Source organism: Excalfactoria chinensis, chromosome 1 (assembly GCF_039878825.1).
Source record: "Excalfactoria chinensis isolate bCotChi1 chromosome 1, bCotChi1.hap2, whole genome shotgun sequence".
In the NCBI taxonomy this organism is placed as follows: domain Eukaryota; kingdom Metazoa; phylum Chordata; class Aves; order Galliformes; family Phasianidae; genus Excalfactoria; species Excalfactoria chinensis.
In genome coordinates this window covers 49,177,052-49,202,963 of record NC_092825.1, presented here as the reverse complement: position 1 = coordinate 49,202,963, position 25,912 = coordinate 49,177,052, and the positions used below count along the sequence as shown (strand labels likewise).

The 25,912-nt window shown below is 44.7% G+C and overlaps 1 protein-coding gene across 19 annotated transcripts in view; it reads right to left on the bottom strand.

Moving 5' to 3' along the window:
• Positions 1-257: 257 nt before the first annotated feature.
• The window catches only part of RBFOX2 (RNA binding fox-1 homolog 2), a 155,768-nt gene continuing 130,113 nt past the window's right edge, over positions 258-25,912 (bottom strand). For 8 of the 19 annotated variants that reach the window (XM_072326450.1, XM_072326451.1, XM_072326467.1 and 5 more), the window contains 9 exons: positions 22,532-22,624; positions 19,713-19,773; positions 17,277-17,330; positions 17,048-17,140; positions 15,853-15,985; positions 10,507-10,546; positions 2,715-2,803; positions 1,695-1,767; positions 258-589 (listed from right to left, as the gene is read on the bottom strand). In XM_072326450.1, coding sequence (XP_072182551.1) covers positions 545-589; positions 1,695-1,767; positions 2,715-2,803; positions 10,507-10,546; positions 15,853-15,985; positions 17,048-17,140; positions 17,277-17,330; positions 19,713-19,773; positions 22,532-22,624 — 681 coding nt within the window. In that variant the 3' untranslated portion in view covers positions 258-544. Of the gene's footprint in view, positions 590-1,694; positions 1,768-2,714; positions 2,804-5,401; positions 5,479-7,794; positions 7,838-10,506; positions 10,547-15,852; positions 15,986-17,047; positions 17,141-17,276; positions 17,331-19,712; positions 19,774-22,531; positions 22,625-25,912 lie in introns of those variants that run through there. The other 11 variants (XM_072326448.1, XM_072326449.1, XM_072326459.1 and 8 more) reach the window with 4 other exon arrangements.

Here is a 25,912-nt window from a genome sequence, read left to right as displayed (position 1 = left end):
GAGACTCCTCCCTCACGTCCTCCTGGGCACCGAGTGCAGGGCCCAGGGCAGCAACTCTGCCTGCGTGTTCCTGATTAATCTCACGACAGCGGTTCCTAACAGCTTTCCTTATCGCTAATCGCCTTTTCCGTGATTGGTAAGATAAGCTTTGCACCAACATACAGACACGGAAATGCATTATCTCTTTTTTTTTCTTATTTTTTTTTCTTATTTTTTGTTCTTTTTTTTTTCTTTTTTTTCCTTTTTTTTTTTTTTTTATACCACAGTTAAAATAAAATAATGATTAAAAAAAAAAAAAAAAAGAAAACAAAACAAACAAAAAAAAAACCCACAATCTTTGGAACAAAAGAATTAAAGGCAGAAATTTAAAGGAGAAAAAAAAAAATACATATTCAAAGAACATAGTGAGGTATAAAAAAGTATTCTCTTTTGTTTTTGTTTTTCCTCCTCGTCTTGCTATAGAGTTCCTCTACTAGTAAATATTGCAATAGCCAGGCCTCATGAACTGGGGGGGCTGTCCCACTTGCAGGGGGCTCACGTCACTTCAGTAGGGGGCAAATCGGCTGTAGCCACCTCGGTATAAACTCGCCTGCGGAAATCAAATGAGAAGAGGTTGTTAGGAGGGCAAACCGTGCCTGCAGGCACTCAGGACTAGCGGACCCGTCCTGGCACTGACCTGCCGCCATGTGAGAGACAAAAGATCACCTCGCCTGCTAAAGCAAGCCGTAGCTTATGGCTTAGCCGTAGCCTAGCTCACAGGCAGCCAGCTGGAGAGGAAGTCTGGCAAGTCCCAGGCATGGGGACCTCAGTATGAGAGGGACTCACGAGTCCTACCCTCCAAGCCAGTTGCCTAGGCTGGCGTTTCAGACAGCAGAGGCACACTTCTAGGATGCTCTTCACCTCGCCCTGAAGTACAGGTCTGACAAAGGCACGATGACCTGCTATCCTAGAAGAACCTCTGTTTCCTCCATTGACTCTAAAAAAAATCCACACGATGAGCTGAGGCTCAAACGGAGGTGCTACACTGCAGACATCTATATTTAGGTGCATTTTTTTCTCCGCACACATTTGCATTCCAGCCTTTGCAGTAACACAGATACCGCACTGGCTAGCAGCAGATGGGCAGGCATGTGTTCTCAGCAAGCTGTGCCACTCCCATGCAATGCCAGCATACCTCATTCCTGCCCTTGCATAACCGCTGTTGGCAGGCAGGACACCTCATGCTTCTGCTAGCAGAAGAGGGAACCAAGTGGAGTAGCTCTGCTGCAAGATGTCACGAGAGCAACTTATTCCCTTACTCTACCTTGCACCAATTTCTCAATACGCAACAGAGCTGTAAAGCTAATGAAAAAGGCAAGGAAGAATGTCCTGCATCTCCAGACATTGCTGATTCTCACTCTATCCATCTCCTTGATACAGCACTAACAGCACTCTGGCTCCTGATGTTTCTGGTGATCCTCCCACCACCTCCTTCATACAATAGTGAAAACTGGTCTCCTAAACCTGGCTCCTTTCCCAGTGCACACACACAGATGTACGAATGCACAACTATAAGGGAGCTGGCACTGCATCTAGGGACCTCCTCCCTCAATGAAGGAATCTTTCAGGATGAAGTTCCAGTACCTGACACGCAGTGAGCAGCTGTCCCCCATACCGGGGTTGAGAAACAGCACAAGAAAGAAAATTGCACTTACCACAGCGCCAACTCCGTAGCTAGCGGCAGGGGCAAGGGCATGGTAAGGATCTGCTGTGTACACCCTGCCATAACTGAAGAGAGGGAGAACACATACAAAAAAAAAAGAGAAAGAGAGTCACTTTGGAGGGGCAGAGAAACAGCTGTCTGACCGCAGGCAATGGAAGAAGCAGCATGCCCTTCTACACACATGTATGCATACATGCACACACATGCACATGGGCTGCCCCTCTTGGAAGAGAGCCTACGGGCATGCCGCCATGCATGGTATGAGATGGGCGAGAGACAGGCCTGCGAGGAGGAACGTGGCAGCACCAGGAGCTCAACCTGTAGGAAAGAGGTCAGCACCTTGGACGTGGCAACTACTGCAGCCCTCGCTTCGAGTGATGTGGGACAGGAGGAGGGTGAGCTCCCGGTGCCAGCTCTACTGGTACGGTACCGGCTGCTGAATGGAAAGTAGTGTGGGGTTCTCCAGAACGAGAAGGGAGCACCAACTTTAACGCTCTCACGTGTACTAAGATTAAAACACAGTCTCACTGCACAGGAGATGAAAAATCTTAAGGCGAGCACTCTGATGATGATCATCCTTTGCATTTATACGGAGCTGCATGTTAAAGCACCCTATACCATATGAGCTGAGCAACTTTTAAGTTCCAGATGGGGAGAGAAATACACCCAGCGATGGAGCGACCTGCTCAGAGTCAGAGAGCAAGGAGCCAGCAATGCACACCGGGGCTCTCAACCTTGAGCAGTGACCACATGTCCTCCTTTGCACAAGGAGTCCCCAGGCAAAGGAAGGGGCCAGGATTTGTGCCAGCTCACACACACCAGAAGGCAATGCTGCCTGGGAGCAGAGACAAGTCGTGCACTCATCCTTCACGTTGGGATGTGCATGCATGTGTGCGAGTGCAAGTAAGACAAAGAAATGGGGGAAGAAGTAGAGAAGAACTGTAATGGATCACTGCTCCTCAAGTCTCTGAGCACAGCAAGCCAGCCCCGTGGATGCCTGCCCCTTACATACCCATCGCTGTAAGCTGCTGCAGCGGCTGCAGCGGCCGTGGCTGCTGTTGCAGTAGCAGGCTGTGCATATCTGTAGGCTGCGTATCCACCCTGCAGGAGAGAAGAGAACTGACTTTACAGATACCTGTCCACCCACATAGAGAAAAAAAAAAAAAGAATAAAAAGAAAAAGGAATCACACATCACAAGGAGAGGAAGTGTTTCAAACTGCATCAGCTCCCATGTCACGTATATTATGAGCATCGCCCATTAGCTCGTGCGTCTTCCTTCACTCAGGACTATGAAGACTCTTCCATTACCCCGTTTAGCAGAAGGAATAAATTAAAGCAAGCTTGAGCATGGTGATATCCCTGTAGGAAACTAAATTTGGCATGTGGAAACAGAAATCCAGAAGAGAGCTGAAATACTGCATGCGACATCATTTCTATGTCCTGTTCCTCCTACACTGGGGAAATCAGAGGCGGGCACTTTCTGTGAAGCATGTATTTTAGAAAGGGCATAATTCAGACCAACTCCTGCTTTTCTCCCCCCTTGATTTTGTCTCTTTTTGTTCTTTGAGCCTGGGAGACCCAAAAGGCTAGAATTTCTTTGGGTTCTGATGCATAAAAGCATCAATAGCCAGGAAAGTCTAAAGCAATCAGGAAACGATGGCCAGGGAGATAAACTTCTGGTGGTCTCAGGGGTGCCAACAAGCAAACCAGCATTGATACCCCTCCCTTAAAGTAAGAAGGAAACAGGTTGGCAGAAATCATGTCTGAACTGCCTGTACTGCTGCTGCATTTCCATCTATGCTGCACCTCTGTATTAAAGATCTTTAAAATGGTTACACTCAGAAGAGGCAGTTTCTGAAAATAAAGCTCCATCTGAGTAGGTGAAACAAATCCTGACACAGAGGAAGACTTGGGAACATCCTGCTGGAATTCACACCAGAAGTTCTGGCAGCAGAGGAAGCCCAGGCTCACACCCATGGCTCTCTGTGCACCTCACAGCAACGAGGGACGGACCCCAGCCACTCTTCAGACCAGGGGATGAGGGCTGCACATGGCAGTCAGGACCAAGCTCTGAAGCCGAGGTCAGATCTTTCTTGACTGTACACATCTGAACATGTTTCTGTTAACTTGGGGGAGAGGAGGGAGGTGCAATGGTAAATGAACCATGGGTTTGATTTGCCAGAAACACAACGAGCCGTAAATAACATCGGAAAACTCCAGATTGCTTCAGGCTTTTTCCTTTTTCTTTCTAACTGACATTTCAGAGTCTGAAGGACCAGAAGGCAGACTTATGCCCTTCACCTCCAGCACTGGCTCAAAATATCACTACCTCTATACATCATATGGTTGTATACAACTAAGAGCACAGGACATGCTTTAGAATAGGACTTGTTTTAGTGGGAATGGTGGTGATAAATGTAATAGTAATGACGGTTAGACCTCATCTTGGAGGTCTCCTCCACCTGTAAGGATTTTACATCTACACAGGCAGACAGAGAAAGGACAAGAGGGAATGGTTTTAAACTAAAAGAGGGGACATTTAAAATAGATGTCATAAATGCATAAAGTAGATGTTGGAACTTAACGTTCCTTCCATGGTTCCTATGATTTCTATGATTCTACGATTTGTCTTTGCTCAGCAGCGCTCAGTTTTGAGACAGATAGTTTTTAAAACAGAGGTCATAACTTTAACTTCCTTTTGGTTGCCCCTGTGGAAAGGCTATCCAAAACATGCCTAGGTGTGGTTTCCTACTCTGGAGGAGAGGGACTTGCTAGACCTTCAATCTTCTAGTTAATAGAAGAGAGAGTAACACGAATCTTCAGCAGTGAAGTCAATCACGAGGTTGCTCTTGCCAAACTGTTTCAATCTGTGTGTTTCAGACTGGCGATCTGGGGAGATCTGGCACACTTCTGGCATGCTAGCATTACACCACGATTACCCTCAGCTCTAAAACATGAGGGAAATTAGATGAACAAAGAACAATGCAAATGAAGCCTTGACCAACCTCACCAAATTAGGACCTCCTGGTATCTCCTTAAGCTTCCAACCTCAGTGATCTCTTGGTGCAGACTGTCACTCGGGCATGGCAGGGAAGCAAAATTTTCCTAGCACTGTCCCCTTCTCCCTCTCACCCATCAGCCACTTGTCACATCAGAAGCCATTTCGAATGTGACCGGCACACACACTACGCATGAGAGCAAGATGCAGTTTGAAACCCAGAAAGGGTTATCAAGTAATTCTCTTTTAACTCATATCTCTCGTAAAGGGAAATGAAACCAAACCAAACCAAAACAAGAATAAAAGAAAAGGAGGGTTGGAATCAGGTGTGGGAAGGGGGGGAGGGATGGCGTAACATTTATTAATCAAAATTAAAAACTAAGCATGCTGACATCTGGAGCTAGAACAACCAGCAAAGTCACCACGTTCAGACTCATATTGGCTAGTTCTATCCATCCCAGCATTCTCTTGGGACAGCAGATCGCCCTAGGCTCTACCACAAGCTCAGTGAAGTACACAGCCTCAAGTACTAGAGCGTGCAGCCACAACAACCTGCTATTACGGAAACAGTCAGTCACCACTGGAGTTAACATTCCAACCTCAACGACTCCCGCAGCCTCCCCTCCTCCCCCCCCCCAGAACGGCTCCCACCCATGCCCTGTCCCACACCACAATGTTAATAATTATAACAAGCAATAACCCATCTGTTATATCAGAGAAGGGAACAGAGACTCCACTGAGAGATTTAGAGCGGGATGTTAACATTTCTTCAGTCAACTGCACAACAAACAAAACAAAACAAAACAAAAAGAAAAAAAAAAAACAACAAAAAAAGAAACACAGGAGAAATAATTCATTGGAGAAATGAAGTTAAGGAATAGCTGACGTGTATTGCTTTTTAACCATGCGCTGATGCAAAATTGAAGCTACTGTTAATTCCAAAAGAATAAATAAAGTCACGGGATACGGGTACACACGCACAGGCAGAGCTGCTCGGCTCAAAGCAGCCTGCAAATTCTACTTGTGTGTACTTCAAATAAAACTAAAGATGGGGATTATAATGGCCATGGTACGGTCCTGTCTTAGGAGCAATGAGTGCAGGCAGCTGGGGGATTTCTGACAAGGGGATGTATTCAGCATGACCGGCAGGTCCAAATACACCAAAACAGGCTGAAGGAAAAAGGAGAAAGTCGCAGCAATTACTCCTTTTAATTTCATCAGCATTTTTGCCAAGCTCTGGGAGCACTACAGAGAAGGAGACGCTGTGCAGGTTGCCTGACCCAGCTGAAGCTCCCGTTCTCCGTAACCCAGAACCCACGTGTAATTCCCTCAATTCATCTGAAAGCCCCACTCAGCTTGTCCAGTGCACCAGCTTTTCTCCTGCCCTTCCTGTTCTCAGACAACTAGCGTGCAAAGCTCACCCGTAACCTCAGCTACAAGGTCCTACCACTCCTAGCGATTCCTGATGCCATTCAGGTACTGTAGAAAGTGAAAACCATGGAAGTAGAGCATCCTCAACAAACAGGAGCAACCATGTTTGCCAATGACATGAATAATAATTTCAAAAAGGCCCTTGCTAGCTGCACCGCACTCCTCTGGACTGCAACAGAAGACACTGTTGAGTGGCATGATCCCTGAAACACAGGACAGACACGCATATTTCCACTCCATTTAGGTGAAGTGGTTTACCCTCCTAGGTTCAGTCTTTAAAATCATTAGCCTTGTCTCAAAGGAGACAAGTGTGTCTCAGCTCCTTATGAAGACGCCCGGTCCAAGATGTTTCTGTCTATGGGACAATCTAAGGGCTGCCTTAGCTTATGCATTTCTACTGGGCAACGATTAACATTCAAAAAGACTGTCTAAAACCAAGACTAGATCTTCCTGCTACAGTCTTTTGGATTATCTGGAGCGCATGTGAGATAGACTGACACAATTTATAACACTGCTTATTTTAACTCAAGTTCCATTTTTCCTATTGTATTGCCAGTGTTGCTGGGGGCTATGCCCTATACCCCCTTTCTCATGAGTAGAGAGCCTGAGCCTATAGATCTCAACTGGCAAACAACTGGACTTGTCCAGGTGTTCACAAAAGCCCGTATTACAAATGACTCTTTGTCATGCTTTTATCCTTGGCTCATCAAGGAAGCAAAAAAACAAACCCAGAAAACAAAAAACTTTTTTATCCCTTCTTTAACATCAGTTGCCAGCTTTTTCAATATTGTGCTATTTCAGGGAATGAGACAAACTTGGCAAAACAACATAGATAGAAAACTGCAATCCCAGCTAAAGCAGCATTCCAATTACTGAACATGTTAATGTAGATAAATGAGCGTGTTAAAGCTATATACTTCAGCTCAAAAGAAGTCCCATCTTCTCTTCCGCTCTTCGGGCATGCTAGGTATTCAATGCAATGGGATCATCACTGCAATGGGAATATGAGGAGATCCAAGCCTACGGCTTACTATGTCAGCATATTCTATGGCTGTAAGGTTCCCTTTTCTTCATCCCTTACCGCCTTAGGCGCAGAATGTGGCTGTGCATTCTTTATGCCACTAAGAAACGCTTAACTCACATCCCTGTTAGAAACATTTCACCACCTGCCAGGTTTAGACTGAGAGCCCAGTCTAGGGATCTTTAATTTGCTGAAGCTTGATTGGGTCTTTTCCACCCCAAAACTGCCCTAGAGCAGAAGTCAGAAGCAGAATGGGCTAGAACTGTTTCCAGTGTTTCTGTATTAGAAGGGTGGCATACGTGCACCAGGAATGAGCATGAATGAATTAAAAGAGGTGACAGGACAACAGTGTCCATTGCAGCCAGCAGGTGCTTCTACATGGTAATGGGACAAGCATGACCTTGTTAACTCTTCCACTGAATTTACATAAATACATTTTTTGGATGAAATGCCACTCGGTGTGAAATCTGGACACATGCCACCCTGCTACAGCGGGGGCTTGGCTCACACGGGAGTCTGCGCTGCCCTAAAAAAGCCTCTGTTCCCATCTCTAATGTGGTGCTGGAATGGTTAGTATAATTCAGTTTTTTCCACTGCAATCCACAATCTGATTGGTTGGCAGGTCACACTGGCACTCCTACCTGAGGTATTTTAGCGCTAATGATTGGTTCCTGTAAGACTATTCTATAACAGAACACAGGAAGAGCAGTTCAAAAAAACACAGCTGTGGAAAGAAACAATCATACAAACAGCCCGCAGTGGGGCTCACCAGCCTTTTCTTTCCAGTGGATGCAAGCACGCTTTTCACAGGCAGGAGCGGTCTTTGCAATCTGGGGTGGTTTGTGTTTGTTTTGTTTTGTTTTGTTTTCCTCTTCCCCTCCACCCCAGATTAACCCCATTGAAAAATAATCTTTCTTAGGATCCGAAATGAAGCCCTCTGCATCCTGGGGCTGCTTGGTTTATGATGTCAGGTGTCTTGCCAGAGTGGGACGCATCCAACAAGAGATGGAGTGCCCTCATCATAGAAGACATGGCTAGCAGGCTGGTTGCCCCAGGAGAGAAAGAAGGAGTGAGGAAGAGGAGAAGGAGGAAAATGAGAAGTTGGTATACAGCAGTTATGTGGAAAAAGCAGCCTGAGTTTGGGACACTACTCCTTTGTCTCGCCTACCACTAACCCCTCCTTCCTACCTAGCTCAGGGTCTCTGCCGCCTTGCCTTGACTCAGAAGAGAGCCTCAGTTCAGTTTTCCCTCTAATCCAACCAGAAAGGACTAATACTAATCAAAGAACCCTCTGCCTTCCTCTCTATGATCTGCACAATCCTTTTGCAGCAACCAGAAGGATGTAAGCACTGCAGGGAACAGCACTGTACATTAGCGAGGTGCAGGTATGCTGCATCCCTTCTGCATGTGCCAATTAGCAAATTGCTTGGAACAGCAACTTTGTATTAGGACAGTGTTTTCTCCTGAGCTCTGTGACAGGGTGCCAGGCAGCAGTAACACAGGATAACAGACCATCATCTCCCTCGATGAGTGCCCCATTCTGCTATCCTGCTTTCTCGCAGTGAGACCTGAGCAACTGAAAGCAAAGTCACCAGAAGTTCACCTCCCACTTCTAACCTGACCTGGAGGCCATTACATGTTCCATGATGCCACTGCACTGCAACACCAAGTGACGATGGATTCTTCACTGCTGAAGTCACTGTCCCTAAAATGTGCTCAATAAGAATCTCTCCCCCACCAGCAATGGAAGCTCTGAAGGAGCCTTCTGAAAAGAAACGGGGAGTATCCTTGGCCAGTCTTCCCTTTCAACATGACAACATCTTACACGTACTTTGAGGGAAGACGCACTAAGCAGAAGGTATTGCTCTTGTGTTTGCTTGCTGTAGCAAAGCCAGTGGTCTGTAAAACAGACATTTTAGGACTGAGGCGGGAAAACCCAAAAGTCTTGTGTCAAGGACTACCATCTTATAAAGTAACACCGGACTAGGCAGATCAATTCTTAGAGGGATGTGCACATACTACTTTATGTAAGCATGAAGAAGCACACCCAAAATCTCTGTGCTTACAGAGCATGTCTTCTGACTGCTGTAACTGTGTTGGGAAAAGTGCCTCTATAAGACCTGACCCTCCAATATAAGCCAACAAAATCCAAAAGCTAATTCCATCCATTATCTTCAGTCTAGCCCCCGGGGTCCTCTTCATAAATGTCAGGAGTAGCATCATCAAAGGAGCAGGGATGTGAAATCCATGCTGACACTCATGCCACTACCAATACAAAGCTTCCCCAGCTCCAAAGAACTATTACCTACAAATGCCACACAAGAGAACTTTGCCAGAGCTAGACAGGCCACAAGCAGCAATGGCAGCGATAGGCCTGAACATTTTGGCTTTGAAGGGCATACTCCTAGCAGAGCCATTCTACAACAGCTCTCCACTTAGAGAGGAAATGGCTTTCCTTGCTGGCCAGGGTCCCTAGACCCACAGCGGCCACAACCCAGCTGCTCACAGAGATACTTTAGAGATGTGCAATATCAGTTGGCTGGGTAGGACACAGACAATGACAGGACAACATCTCCTGTGGTACCAGAGCTAACAGCCAACCAGGAGGAGGCTGCTGGCTTTTCTAACCGAACATCTCCACCTATCTGTACTTTACAATTCCCCAAAGAGGTAAGAGGATCTAGCCTATTTAGGTACCACTCTGACTAGCAAATGGAGGTGTCGGTTTTCACTCTAGCATCTCGGCCTCCATTTTTCATCAGTCCCAGTGTCTTCCCCAAAGGGATGAGCTCCACATCCCAGCGGCACACGAATATTTTTAAACATCCAGTTTGCTCCGTTTAGTGTGGGCTGCACAAATCAAACCTGAAAGGGTCCCAAGAGTGGAGAGAAAGGGGAGGGTAGAAGGGGGGAGAAGGAAAGGGAAGGTCTGAGGCTAAACCAGTCCTGTTATTTTTATATCCAAATTATGTAAATGAGAGAAGTGTTGAGAGAAATTTTAATTCGCTAATCATCTCTCAGGTTGATTAGTAGCAGTGTGCATGTGAGGGAGAGGACACCCAGTAAACTGACCCTGGCAATGATCAGGAAACCCAAAGGCTTAGGTCTTGCACCCAGGGGCAAGCGCAGTGACAGAGAAGCATGCTTGCATTCCTAAATATATAAATATATATCCACAAGGAAGAAGAAAATTAAAGTAAATGATACTTAAAAAACAAACAAACCAAATCAAACAAACAAACCAAAAACATAAAATAAATAAATAAATAAATAAAATAAGAAAGAACAACAAAAAAAAAAAAGGCTGGCTTGTCAGGGGTTGGGGATGAGAAGGCTCCGGTGTGTGTACTTACATAGAGGTCAGCACCGTAAAATCCGTCCTGGTAAACCACACTGCAGAAAATCCACACAAAAACAAAAAACAAAACAAAAAAACAGAAAACAAAAGAACAGAAAACACATTCCGGTTATTGAGGACGGCAGCATGCACATGCGTTTTACACAGGCAGGTGATGTATGAATCCATAACCTGGGCTTTTGGCAGGAGCAAATCAGCGAGAGGATGTGTGCGCACGCACGCTAGACGGCTCCAAGTCATCTTCCACGGCATGCAAAGGGGAAAGGGGCGGGCAGAGGGGGAGACAGTATGTAAAGGAGAGAGGGAGGGGAACAACCATCTTGTACAATAAAAATAGACTCAAAAAGATCTGATGTCCTGAAGAAGAGAAACAAGGGTTTAGAAACCTCCGCTCTGGTTATTCTCCTGGAGTTGTTTAAGTTACCCCCTACACATGTGGAAACATTGGCTTCATGAAATGGGCTTGGAAATCGAGAGGCCCCTCAGAAGGCATCCCACAGGGGCTGGAATCACCTATGTCAGAAGCACGTTTCAGAGAGTTGTGTACGATTACATATTTCGAGCTTCACAGGGCTGCTTGGCTTTGTTTCTGACATCCATACATCACCTGCTTTTACCCTGCACATTAGACATGCGATAAGATTTGGCTGATCACACAAGCATGCAAAGTATTATTATTCAGCATCTTAAAGAACCAATGCAACACCTCGGGAAAACAAGTCAATCAATTCTGATCAAAGTAAACACAGAGAAATGTAATTAAAAAGAAAAAACCAAAAATACCCACAATGCATTGCTTTCACAAGCAGAGATAATGAGCTAAAAAGGTTAGGTGACTGGTCCAAGGTCTGAGAATTGAAAGGTGCAGTGGGAGTCCCTGGTAGTAATGACATGTTCCATAGCAGAGAGGAGCAACTGGAAGTGTTTCCATGGGATGATACTTTTTCTGTTTTAAGCCATCGGTTTCTTTCTCTCAGAACTTCAAGCAGGAAAAATAGTTAAACTGGAGCCTGGGGTTCCCAAAGAACCAGTCTTGCCAGAGCATTCGCTAGCATAAGACTACGCAGCGGCTTACTTTGGGGACAGGGGTTGGGGAAGGATGAGGAAGGAAGAGAGGGTATGCCCCCCACCCGTGTGCCTTCAGCCTCTCCTTTGTACGGAGGAATCTCCTCCTGCTTCGTCCTCTGGACAGCTCTGCACAACCTCACTCAAGGCCTTAAAGAAGCATTAGAGTCCCATCATGTTGATGATATTCACGGACCTAATGCGCACGACTTACCAGTCGCATTAAGAAAGAAGGAGGCATGGAACGCCAGCTTTTCTATTAATTACTACTGTTTTTTAACTCATCGGATGGAATGTGAAATGCTGCCAAGAGCCTGCCACCCTCAGACACCCACCTACTGTAAGGCACGCACACACAAGAAAGCCCAGCACATCTCGCCAAAATTCTGCATGCTATTACTAAAAATAAAAATAAAATAAAATAAAATCTGTTGCAGTGTTAGCTACTGCTTCAATAATTTAGTCTTGCTGACTTCCCCAGGAAAAGTACACTGCAATCCCACTGGACAGAGTTACTATGGTCTCCAAGAAGGCTGGGAGCAGATACAAAGATAGAGACCCTTGTTAGAGGAAGAGGGGAGCCACTTCAGCAGAGAGAAGCAGGCCATAAGATCACGTTTGTTGAAGCTAATTTCTTTCTTACAATCACATAACAAAGAAGTGGGCTCCTGGGGCAGCGACTTACATTGCTGGGTTCTCTATCTAGGATCAGGAGCGTTTTAGCAGTGATACTCCACCTGCTCCTGCAGGAAAGGCAAACGCATGACAGAGGAAGTGACTGTTGGTTTATGAACACGTTAGCAGTTTCGACAGTTATTCCGAACACAATCAGTTGGATTAAGTAAAAGCATTACCACATTGGATCAGGGCACTGTTCATGTAACTTAGTATTCTGTCAGCAAGAGATGCTAGCGCCAGCTCTCCAGAGAAAACTGCAAAAAACCACTGTAACGTGTAAGAGCAAGGCTGCCCAAGCAACAGAGCACACGTGCATCCTGTCTCTCCTTCGGTGAGGACCTTACACCAATTGCTGGGGCTGAAATTTAGCAGGGTTTATTTATGTACTAAAATAGCCCAATTTCTGATTCTCAATGCTAGCAAAAACTTCACTTGAGAAGCACAGAGGCTATTCTGGTTATGCAGACTGACCAGAAGCATAGAACAGCCCCATCACATCTCAGTGGCATCCGTGAAAAGCCCACTAGCTGAGCTAAAACACATCCACAAGAACAAGACATATGCAGATTTTGTATAGCAGCCGTTCTATCACTGAGTTGTACCAACAGTTGATTACGTTGCAAAAGGAGCCCAAACCAACCAAAATAAAACAGACAAATCCCACAAAATCCCCACTGCCTTATGTCTAGTCTGACTTTTATCTACGCTCGGTTTCGACTTGGAGAATCTTCTATATGTTTACGCTCCTAAACTAAATTACACTTTACCATGACAAGCCTGCTCTTCGTATCTGTATTTAACAACCATGAACAAGCCAATGCCTAAACCTGCAGTTTGAGACATAAAATTGACCACGCTTGTTTCATTTTCAGAATTTTAGAGTAGGCAAAGGTTGGGTTTTTTTCAGGCTTGAATTTAATTCTTACAGCTTTCGGTCTGAAGAGCAATTTGTCAGCTTTCGTTTGGAAAGCGTGGCCACTACAAATCAGGGCAATACTCCAGCACTGCCTCGAATCACACTACAGAACAGAGGTTACTGTGTCTCCACACTTGTACTGAATGCTGCCTCAGTTATACCTTGAGGGCTGCACTGGTGTTCTGAGGTCAGGCTCTGGTGATTATGCACCAGCTTCTTCACTGCTCTGAGCCATTGCTTTCTATCATCTGAATAACCCTTCCTGAGTAAAAATTCATGTCCCCACATACGTTTAAGTACATTTTACATATGCATTAGTAGATCTGAGCTTCAGATTTAGTCTTATATCTTGAAATTTATTCAAGAATGATATGATTTCTTACACCTTCCTCTGGAGAATCCAGCACTATAGACAGTCAAAAATTACAACAACCTGAACAGTGCTCAGGTCTGATCCAGTATAGCAATTCCAACAAGCTTGTATCATTCTACAATGTTTTATTTATTTATTTATTATAATGCTGCTGAGCTCACAAATTCTGTTATACCATTAAGTTTTAAAGCAACTTAAACGCCACTAAGTTTTGTGAAAAGTCAGTTCTCTCTACCATGTTGGAGTAAACCCACAGCTCACTTAACTGCCTTCTTCCACAAGGCTCACTATGTTCCCATCATTCGTGTGCTGCTGATTGACCTTCTGGCATCTGCCCTGACTTAGTGCAGATCAGCAGCGCCCGCAGTTGTTGCTGTCGTACAGGTTACTGCAACACAGATCTGAACAGCACAGTGTACACTATTCCATAAGGAAACAAATTCCCTCTACAGAATATTATGTAGAGATTCAGCCTATGACAATGGTAAACACCAGAAACAGTTAATTACATCCCAGTGCTTGGGAAGATGGGAAGTTCTGGACTACTTCTGAAGGCAACTCATGTACTGCTATCCTGCAAATGTTTACTGGATAGAACGCTGCCCATGAAGACATGAAATCGGTCAGCAGGGTCAAACAAACCCAACATAATGTAAATAAATGCAGCCACAAGACTGTATTAGGAAAGGATAATCATTGGAGCCTGGCCCATATTCCAAATTAAATACATGCTTTACAGGAGACTCAGGCTGGATTTATATGGAAGACAGAGCTTGAGTCTTTCCTAGTGACAGTCTCTCGCCAGGAATGCTCCAGCCGTTACTCGCAGGGATGAAGCACACAACCTCCCCAGTGCAGGTACTTCACATTCTACTAGATGGTACCTCAACTTTGCTTCTCTGTTTCACTGTGGAGCTCTTCCTAATTTAGCAGGGCTGGGTCATTTTCAGAGCAACAGGCTGACAAGTTGCAGGTCAGAGGATTAAGTCAGAGGATGTCACATATGAACTAAAGGAGGTGGCAAAAAAGATGGATCTAAAAGCTCAAAAGACCACTCCCCAATCAAAAGCCTACGTGTTCTGAGGAGGTTTCAATTAAAGTGTTTGAGTAAATTAAATATAAACGTTGCTAGATTTGTCTGAGAGCAAAGCTAGACCACTGCACCACCACTGCAGCTTGCTACCTTCAACTTTAATTATAAGACAGGACACCAAAAAGGAAGGGCCACAGAAACTCTCCCCACTTCATCTGCTACAGAACATATTACAAGCTTATCTATATCAGGCCAGCTCCTTACGTTAATGTGTGTAGCTTCCTCCTCCCTTCTAATAAAAAGATTTACAGCTTAATGTCTGCCCTTTTGAAGCTAGTCTGAGGGAAAAAAAAAAAAGAAAGAAAAAAAAAGATCAGCCCATTCTCTGTGTTGAAGGATTTGTTCCTATTCCTTTCTGAGAGACCTATCTGAAAACATGGCCAATAAAATTCTAAAGAGACAATACGAACAAAGCATCCTCAAAACCAGAAACAATAAAAGGACAGCTCGGAAGGGATCTGTGATCTCCGTCATTCTATCACACTTAACCGACCAAACAAAACACACGTACCAACCCGGTTCCTTCTACTTCTGAACAGCAGAACGTTGTTTTGTAACAGAATCTCTTCCACTGCATTACTAGTGTAAAGTCAGAGGACAGAGAAGTGTGCTGAGGCTGCAAATTCAGCATTGCTTCATACAACAATCAGAAGTAACGCTGCACTTTGGTATCCCAAACACTCCCAACTTCAAATTAATGGACTTGATTCATCTTTGTTTTAAACCTTTTTAAACCGTCTCCAACAAAGAAAGCAAATCCATTGTGGGTAGCTGGCTCTTCTGTGTCCTACTGCCAGATGGTGAGGCATGAAGGTAAGAGATAATATTCCTCATTCCTGGGCAAGAAAACCACAATAGGAGTGCAGAGAGTTGTAACTTTTTGGGACATCTTAGACCCCTCTTTGCGTCCTTCTCAGCAATGCTGCAATGTATTGGGTCAATGGATGACAAATACCGGAAGATGAATTGAGAAATTCTGAGAAGGAGGACACCAGCACTTCAGGCTGTTGCAAGTACTGAACTTTCTCTCAGGCCAGAACTTAATGTAGCAGAATTTAGGACTGTCCCCATTGGATGCCATCGTATTTAGAACGCTCTGGCGCTAAGCAAATACCCTGACTCTCACCATCCAGACAATTTTAGTTACGTTTTTGTTAGCCAATCCATTATTTGACACGGTTGTGCAGAGCACTCTGCTCTTGTGACCAATGCTTACCCTGGGTAGGCAGGGATGGCTGTAGGAGGTACTGCCCGGACTGCCCCATAAACCGTCCTTCCTCGGCCCCTCAGGTGGGCTCCCCGAAACGCGGCTGCTGTAGTGGCTGCAGTTGGATAGGGGAAGCCTGGAACTGTAAAGACAGACAAGGGAGAAGGTGAAAAGGATCCCAGCTCCGGCCCAGGGAACAACCGCCTGCTTCAAACAAAGTGACACAAGAGCTCCGCAGCGGTGGGATGTTTTGCATCAATCCTGCGGAGGGGCATGCTTCTAACCCAGCAAGCATCGTATACATACGTCCTGCTACACCATGGCCTTTCAGGGAGGAGGGGTTGCAGAGAGGTTTGGCATGCAAGAGGTTAATGCATTGGCATGCCTCACCCACCACAAACAGGGTCCAAATCCCCCCCTCTGACACCGCCATGCAGTCTGGTTAGAGTCCGAGAAGCGCAGAGAGTTACTATCAATATAGCAGGCGGCTCTTCCAAAACTGCAGAGGCTCTTTAAAATAATTTGTCAAGAGGCCCTTAAAGTCAATCAACTTACATCAGTCTCTTCCCTCCTTTCCCCTCCCACTCTTTGCCACCCAATCCTCTGTATGTTCATTTTAAAGCCTGAAAGACAAGATAGCCCATATAACAGCAGCAGAAACTTCCCATAAAGTGCCAGCTTACTGAGAGCCCCTCTTCATTTAATGTTATTACACTCGATGCTGGCTCACCGTGGAATGACGTGAAGCCCTAGAGGCATCTGCAGACACGTCATGAGTAGGTACCAAGAGGGACAAGTGGAGAGGCATGAACCCAACCCGGCGTGCACCCAGGTGCAAACCAAGGGGCCCTGTGCACTCACAGCTGGACAGCTTGTCTAATATGTACTTTAGGGACTGTCCGTCTGGTTTCTTTGATTCCAAAGGGGCGGAGGGAAATAAAGCGAACGGCCTATTCCTTGCACACACCCTCCCCTTGGTCTGCAGCCTCCTTGTCACATATAGATGAACCCATTCATAGTACAGAAAAACTGCAGATGAACGGGTTACAGCCACTGCGCAGCATACTTGGGCTATAGGTAAACTCATTCCCGACAAGACCCATCCTTTCAAGTATATATCGTACAGACCGGAGAAAAGAAGGGAAACAGGTCATAGTTAACTCAAGCACAGTAACAAGAGAGGGGGCCAATGGGGGCTACTTACTGATTAAAGGAATGTAAGTGTTAATACCCCCCCTTCCTGACAGGGGCACTGCGGCGTCATTGCCCAGCGAGACATCTGCTTGAAAGCTGGACGCTAATTTAATTTTAAAAAGAATAAAAAAAACAAAAACAAAAACGTAAAAAGGTTATAAAGAAACAGCAAATTGAGAACATAAACAAACACCACTGCAGTTAAATGGCAGAAGTGGAAGTGTCTGCTGAAGCTCTACCTGCATATAACTCAGGGCCGTACACCGCTCCAACCACAGGACTCAACTTCCAACCTGAAACAACAAAGACTGCAGTGAATGCCAGAATCTACACCGAGAAGGAGCAGGCAGCGTGGGTACGGGGAACGGTCTCGTGCATGCGCCCCAGCTTCACATGCAGCAGCTCTTTCCAATTTCTGCTTCACCACAATCCCCCTTGGTGTAGATGGAGGCCAACTGCTTTTTTCTAACATCGAGGTCTAGGTGTAGGTTGCTGTACTGAAGGGAACAGCCAAACGCCAGCTGACCTGCAGGAGGGCACTGAGGGAATTGCCAACTGCCTCAGACACGTACTTGCCGCGAGCACCGCGCAGACCTACATTCCCTGTGTGAACCGTGCTGTCAGCTCCTCCACGCATTCACGTGGAATGCCGTGGATCCAAAAACCTCTCCGAAGCCACGGGGAAGTCAATTTACACCTTTAAATTCTCCAATCACCGCTCTGTCATATTTGCTAGAGATCTAAAAAGCATCAGTGATTGAGATTTCCTCGCTAACTGGATTGCACGGCTGCACTGCAAAAAAAAAGCAATTCACTCTCCTCATCTCACATTTGCTCCTTTCCGTGTTATTTTAGAGCTTCCTATCACCTTTACGCTCCTTTTCAGATGAAAGCCTTCCCAGAGAACTGGTTTTAATATCATCTGGATAATTGGCAAGAACTGAAGTCATCAACACAAAACACGCAGGAGAATAATGCTTAAAGGAGCCACCACTGGCCTACCACTGTGGAAGGAGAGTGAGGAAGAGCACGTTCCTCTGTCAGATCTAGAAACCCGTCTGGCATCCCCACCAGCTTTCTCTCTGGGCACACAAGATGGGTGTAAAACTAACAACATGATCTGGGCTGGCGCAGAAAGAAGAGGGAAGACTGTATCTGCTCAGCTAGCAATCACACAAGTATTTCTATTGAAACAGATTCCTATCTTTCCTCTGTCTTGCTTTAGGAGTCCTGATACACACACTGCACTTTCACCACTCCTACCCAGCCTAGAAACCTCACGAGCAATCTTGTGAGGCGCAGCCCATCAGCACCACTCCCCCCATCTGAACCAGTGGGATGCAATGCATGCTTCCTCTGTTAAGTGTGGGCAAGCTGTCCTGCACTGCACACCTTGCTGGCAAACACTAATGCAAGTGATGGCAATAACTGGACTGGGATCAGCCCTGTGATATAGAAGCAACTGTACCACCACTTGCTAGCATGCCTTATGCCTGACCTAATACCGAGTCCCTTGCACAGTTTTAAAGCAAACACTGCTGGCTGCTAAAGCACAATATTCCTGTTATCACGTTTCCCAAGTCATAAGACCAAGTTTTGATACCAAACAGCCACACACAATTTCTGTCCTTCCTCTCATGTGCATGTAACATGGTTGTACTACCTTCCACTTCCTAATTCCTTTCAAATACTAAAAGCCAGAATCCCAACCTTTCTGCCTGTTCCTGCTTCCCCAGTTCTATCACCAAAACCAAACACCAACTACATGATCTGCAAGGAGCCACACAACAACTAAGCAGCAGAGCCACAAATAAAATCTTTATTTTCTTGTTTCTGAATCTTAGGTTGTAATTAGAAGAGATTCTTGCAAAAGCAACTACCTATGCAACAAGCTTCCTGCTTGTTGAAGCTGTTCAGGAACATTTTCAGGCCAAGAAGAATTTTTCCTGCTTGGTTCAGGACTAAGATTGAAATTCAAAATGCTTATCAAAGCAGCATTCAGTTCAGACAGGAGAAGAATGACTTTTTAATGCTATATATGAGCCCACGCAGTAAAATCACTGCACAGACAGAAGAACCTAGATAGCCCAGTAATACAGGATTCTTCATTGCCCAAACAACTTGGTCATTCTCTATTCAGGTCTGTTGGAAAATGAATGAATGCCAGACACAGCCTGCAACAAGGGAACATACAAATAACCCAGTGCCTCTATTTTCCCAGCTGCTTGGGGGCAGTTGCGCTTTTGCTGTTAGAATTTGAGCTGAGATATATCCAGCTATGTATCCTAAGGGATACTCCATTTATTTAGGTATTTAAGTGGTGGTCAACCCACTGCAGGCTGGCACAGCATCAGCCTGCAGCAGTGGCAGGTGACACATCAGACTTTGGGTTCCCTTCCTAGCTTGGCCATACTGGTCACAACACTATTCCTCTCTCTACCCTAACTTCTCCACCTGAAAAATGGGACTCCTTCATAAACTCGTACAGTTATACAGAAACATAATGCTGTAGATTGGCGCTTAGGAGCAGTTTCTCCTTTTGGGGAGGGGGTCTTTGTTGGGTTTTTTTTTGGCTGGTGAGGTCCTGATGAGAGCCCATGACCTTCTCTCACTAGGAAGCTTTTGTCTTCCTTCTAACCTTTCAGCTCATCACTAGTACAAACAGTCTCTCTTACCATTTGCATATGGCGTGACCATCTTCTTATTGGTCATCACTCGTGCTGTGGCGTTGTTAACCTACAAGCAAAAAGGGGATGGGGAGGAGAGGGAAGGAAGCAGAGGACATTAGGGAAAATGATGGAAAACTCTGATATCACACACACACACACACACACACACACACACATACACACACACTCACACATACACACTACACTTTTTCTGAGCAAAAAAAAATAAAATAATATCAAATAACTAATTTTACAAAAATGCAGTTTTCAAATTACTTTTAACAATTGCCATTTAATTTTAAATGTTACAGCTAAACATGGCACTTTCAATTATGCATTAAACAAAAGGCCAACAAGAGTAAAGTGCAGATTCACAGACACCCTGGCACCCCTTGCTGCATGGTTAACGCCAGCGCATCCCTCTGAAGGGCAAAACATTTGGTGCTCACAGCTGCCGCCCGGGATAGGAAAGCAAGGCAGGTGATGCACAAGCTGACCTTTTTTGCTCAAGCCCACCACTGGATTGGGGCCCACAGATCACAGAGAGGTCTGAGATAGGAAAACGTAACCTGCAGCCCATCAGCTTAAGATTTGAACTGCCACAGTTTGAGATTTTGGGCAAGTCACAAAGCGTCTGGCGAGACTGTGCTCACTGATCTGCTCCCCACCATGTTTAAATCTTTTTCCAAATGATGTTTTCCTCAAATAAAGAGAAGAAAATGGATGGCAGTAGAGATGGGTCTTTCGTTGTTGTTGTTTTATTGTGCCCTCCACCCTCTTTACAGAGCTCTGCATAGTTCCAAGCGGTTTGATTGCTCAAGCAAGTGGGGTGTTACCACAGAGATGGTGCTGACAAAGAAAAGATGGACCAGTTTGGAAGCCAAGTTACTGCAGCCCTGCGTCAGACAGCCTCAGAGTTCTTGCAAAGAGGGCGGAAGTCTTAATCCAGTGTCAATAATCTATCGAAACACCTACCAAATGGGAATCAGGGCTAAGAAAAAAAAAGAATACTATAAGGATAAAAGCTGTTCTGGGCCCTTGAGACTTATGGAAAGGTGAGCATATGAGAGGCGGGGAATCTGGAACTGCATTTACTCTCGTTTTAGCCCCAAAACAATTGAAACATTTCACATTTAAAAAGAAAGAATGGGAAACAACAATGATGAGACTGAGAGCATGCAGTTAAAACACACACAGATAAAAGAAAGAAAATAAAACACAATTGATTCGGAGGGTGGGGAGGGAGGGGGGAGGAGATAGGGTCTCACAGACAATCATTAAGATGGAGCGAGTGCCTGAAATCAGCTGCTACAGCAAAGTGCAACACAAGCACTTAAAGGAAAAATTGCCAGAACCGATCAGAAACCACCAGTCAGCAAAGAGACCAACAGCTGCATTTAAACGAGTAAAGAAATAAACTGGGAAAGGTGGGGGGAAAAAAAGAAGAAAAAAAAAAGGTATAGGAAAGGAACAGTAACAGCTACAAACAGGTCTCAGAGCGGCAGAAAGAAGGGGCAGGAGATAGAGAAGAGGAAATGGGTGCATTAATAAAAACCAGCCAAACTGGAGTTCAGTAACTCTGAGTAAGATGTGCAAGGGGAAAATCACCATGAAGTCAGTAATCAAACAGCTCAGACTGCTACAAAACGATATGTACATCCAAAGTCCAGGCGGCATTACTCAACAGCATTGAAAATAAAAGGGGGAGAAGGGAGAAGGAGGTGGGTGGGGACAACAAGTCAAATCACATTTCGTTGTGTTAATGTGAGATGGCAGATGGATTTTTTTCTTTCTTAATTTTGTTTCTTTTTTTTTTTGTAATTTTAAGAAAAATTAAAAAAAAAAAAAAAGAAGAAAAAAAAAAAGCTTCTTCTCTAGCGCTTTCGTTTCACTTACCGCCAACTCGTACCATCGCCAGCATTGTGTATAGTTACCATGGAAAGAGTGAGTCAAGTGAAGGGCCCTAAACGCTAGACCATCGAAAAGGGAAATAAAAACAAAAAAACAAAACAAAAACAAACAGAAAAAAAAAACAAAAACAAAAAAGCAAAATATGCAGACATCTTACTCAAAACGGCGGCTTTTGTTTTTTTTGATTTCATATCTGTTCAAATAATCGTACTTTTTTGTTTGCTTGTTTTCAAGAAAGAGGGAGAGAAGAAGGAAGAGCCAGTTAGCCTTCACCGTGGTGGATCACCAAACTGGCCAGCTCTGGGCCTACCCCACGTCTACGGCCCTGCTGGCCGCCCAACATCACCCCTTCACACCCATCTAGGGCCCATGTGAGAGCCAGGAGCGTTGCAGCCTAGCTGCCACCCAGCAGCCCAGAACCAGAGCTGCTCCCCCACCTCCCCACCCATCATCTCACACTTGTGTGGAGGAGAACTGGCCTGGAGGAAAGAGAGGAGACTGGCTGGCCCCCTGCTCTCTGTGCGGGCACAGAGTTACAAGTCGGACAGTACTCTTTCGGTTAGTGTCGTTCAGGCCTGATAACAGGAGATCGGAGCCTCGCAAACTGAAGCAAAGGAAAAATCAAGACAGCAGAAGGGCAAAAATTTGGAGTGGGTGGGGAAAACCAAAACCAAAACCAAAAAACTCAATAAAAAAGGAAACGGAAAAGAAGAATACCCAAAACAACGATAAAAATAGTTCATAAAGGGGTGTAAAACTTGTATACGTTTCAGTGCAGGGAGGTGAAGGACACAGACACAAACACACACGCACACACGAGACTGGGATCCAAATGTGAAATAAGTGAGGCAAGACACAAAAAGAAATCAAAAGAATAAATATAAAGAAGAAATTGAATTACTGAAGACATGCACCTCGATTTTACGGCCCTCTACCACGGTGCCGTGTAATTTCTCCCTGGCCCTGTCTGCATCAGCACTATTCTCGAAAGTTACGAACCCGAATCCCTGCATGCAGCGGGAGAAGGGGGGAAAACATGCACATCGTTATATATTGAAATACTGATCTCTAGGTAAATAGAGAAAAAATATCACAGTATGAAATCGACATCAGCACAACTCAGCAATAACCTCCTAGAGTCACATTGTCGGTTCATGCATGTTTCATAAATGAAAGAAATTAAAATTCAATAAAACAAAAGGAACTGTAATCATAATAAGAATAATAAGAGTAATTTCAAAAAGAAAACATAAAAGCAATTGAGGCCAGACCAAAAAAGAAGTACAAAGTTACTCGAGACAATTTGTTTTAAGGTTTTTTTGGTTGCTGTTTTTGTTTGTTTTTTTTTCCTGTCTCTTTTTTTTCTTTTTTCCTTTTCAAAGCAGTAAACCTGACATAGGCAGAGGGTTAGGTCCTGTCCCTGACAGCAAACACACACAGTGCTGAGCCCGTTTCCTGCCCCAGGCACAGGACAGGACAGCACTTCGAGCTCTTGAACATTCACTGCCATCTGAGTTCCTGGCATCGGGAAATTCAAGCACTGAACTTTGTTTTTCCCACCTGTAAAATGGAGACATTAATAATCACCTACCTTGGAGAGCAGCTGAGAGGAAAGGCTGTTTGCAAAGCATCCCTTGCAAGCTCTTCAGGGCATAGCTCATGCCTACTCCTAGGCCTATGACTTCCCTAACAATGCATGGGGCCCTGAGAGAAAGGAGGGCTTCGTGGTAGCATCAGGAGAAGAACATCACTCAGCATGAAGTTTTAGAGCAACATGAAGAACATCACTCAACATGAAGTTTTAGAGTTCTAGTTTCCATATTTTCCTACCTGTGCCATACTGGATCTGCAGTTAAGCCTGAACACCTCAACACAGGCCTGTAGGTAAAGAGAGGGTTTTTCTGGCACTTCTGGCCTACTTTTCCCTCCTTCAGGGACTGCCATCCATCTTACTTAGCTTTGTTCTAAGATGGGAGTCTCTGTGCTGTGGGTGGTGATGATCCTGTCTAGATACACTACAAAGCTTGAAGAAAACATGCAGCAACAAGCTTAGGGAATACCAATGTGTCCCCCTTGATTGTAACAGTGATTCAGATTTACCTAGTCTATGCGTCTAGAAAGGGCACCTGCAGTGTTCCTGTCCCACATGCTCACATGGCCATCAACTCAAGCAGATGGGTACAAGGGCACTGGGAAACATGCTCACTTTCACAGAGTTGAGTGTGCTGACAGGCAAGCAGATCTACGACTAAGGGGATTAGGAATTTAGCTTGTAGAAAATGGTGCTCTACCACAGACGATCATGAGGAGATGATTTCCATGCCATTGCAGAGAGCAGGGTCAAGCCAAAAACTTGCCTGTGTTTTGATTTCAGGGTACCTTAAGAACAGGAGGAGAACTGTGGCAGAAGTGCTGCTCTGCTACACAGGGGGGCTCAAATTCCTGGAGTTGGACTCGATGATCTCTAAGGTCCCTTCCAACTCACATGATACTGTGATACTGTGAACTGGTTTCTATGGCTTACTACAAAGCAAATCCCAGTTTAAGGCACCAAGGTCTGCATCCAATGCAATGGAAACTCCTGATATTAAGCAGAGCACTGGGTAAGGTGATCAACTGCAAGCTATGCCACATCAGGGAAATGGCATGCTAGCCTGGCATCCCCTCCATGAAGCTCAGGGTCAGGATGCGTGGATACTCAAAAAATACCACCTTGATTTCTAGGCGCTGTTAGCAACAAGACACAAGCAAGCCATCACTCTAAGTGCTTTTTAAAAGGCTGCACCACACTAATCTTAAGAAGCTGTCTTGCACATGCTGGCCTTTATCATCCACAGCTAGGCTTCCAGCACAAAACCGTTACATGTCTGTAAAATGTAATGTAGCCTTTCTTTTCTGTATTTCCTATCTCAGAAACAGCAGTAATCAAAAAAAGGAGAAGAAAAAGAAAGAAAACCAAAACTTGGATATCCCAATACTGTCACACTGAAACCAATAAGAGCTCTCCCTTTTGGGTGCCAAGCCTCTAATCTAAAACTTCAGATAATTTCTTTTCTCCAGCTTCAAGGAAATAAAAGGCTGTACAGATAACAAACTGTTGCCTTTTTCAGAACAACAAATGCTTTCAGTTGCAATGATTTAAAATCAGAGCTACAAGAGATAGGGGCCAATAAATCAGTCCAACCACACGCAACTCTCAAAGAGGCTGCAGGGAACTGGGGGGTGGTATAATAACAAAGCTGATTATGAAGGGACGGTGCATTATATCTGCTTCAAAGAACCCTCACAGAGAAAGGGGAGACTGAGAAATAGAGTAACACGTTTCCCTCCGTTCGATATAATGGGGGAAAAAGCATCTTAAAAAAGGTTTGAGGAGGAGGGGAGAAAAAGACTGCGACAGCAATCTCTATTTCCCCTCTTCTCTTTTGACATGAAAATTTTTGTTTGTTCTAGACAATCCTGCAGAGCCTGAGCACGATTTATGTCTTCTGTGATGCTGTGAACTGAAAGCTGGAGAGCAGAGGGAAGGTAATTTTTTAGACATTAGCCTGTGCAGACTAGAACCAAATTAAGACCATTTAAATTCACATTTGTTCTCAATTAATGAAGTCTGTAAGGGATTTTATGACATTATCATCAAATACCTTTAAACTGACTTGGAATTTTCAGTATTTTTAAGTTAAATCAAGGTAGGGTACAATCCACATGCAGACTAGGTAGGAATAATTAACAACGTGAATTAAAACAGAGTTAATTTGATTCCGAACAACATAACTAATTAACCGTATTTTTTATTATTCACAGATCAGTCCTTAGCTTATGCAACTCTTTGTTGAAAACAATTTAACGTCAATGCTGAATTAACACTTTACACAGCCAACTATGATAGAGTCAATATTTGTGCCCGCTTGGTTAGTCTTCTTAATGCAACTCTTAGACATTCACATTTTCATCAGGAAAAATAAGTGAGCCATGCTTGACATTTCTATTATTTCCAAGTTTGAAAATCAGCAATTAAATACACATTTTTGAAGCGGGGAAGAAGAATTATACATGTATTTTAAATTCCTTCTCACAGATGACCTGCAAAGAATAGGGATTAATGTGTACCTAGAAACATATTCAACAAAGTGTTCTCAGTTTCCCCTCCAAAGGTTGTCTTAACCATAAAGAAAACAACAAGAACAGGAGGCAGATGAGCAATGTCTGCTAGCTCAGATCTACAGCAGGTACTGGTTTGCCCCACGGTGCTATATGTGGAGCCAGAGGAAGGGAAGATGCAATCCTGGGTTAAA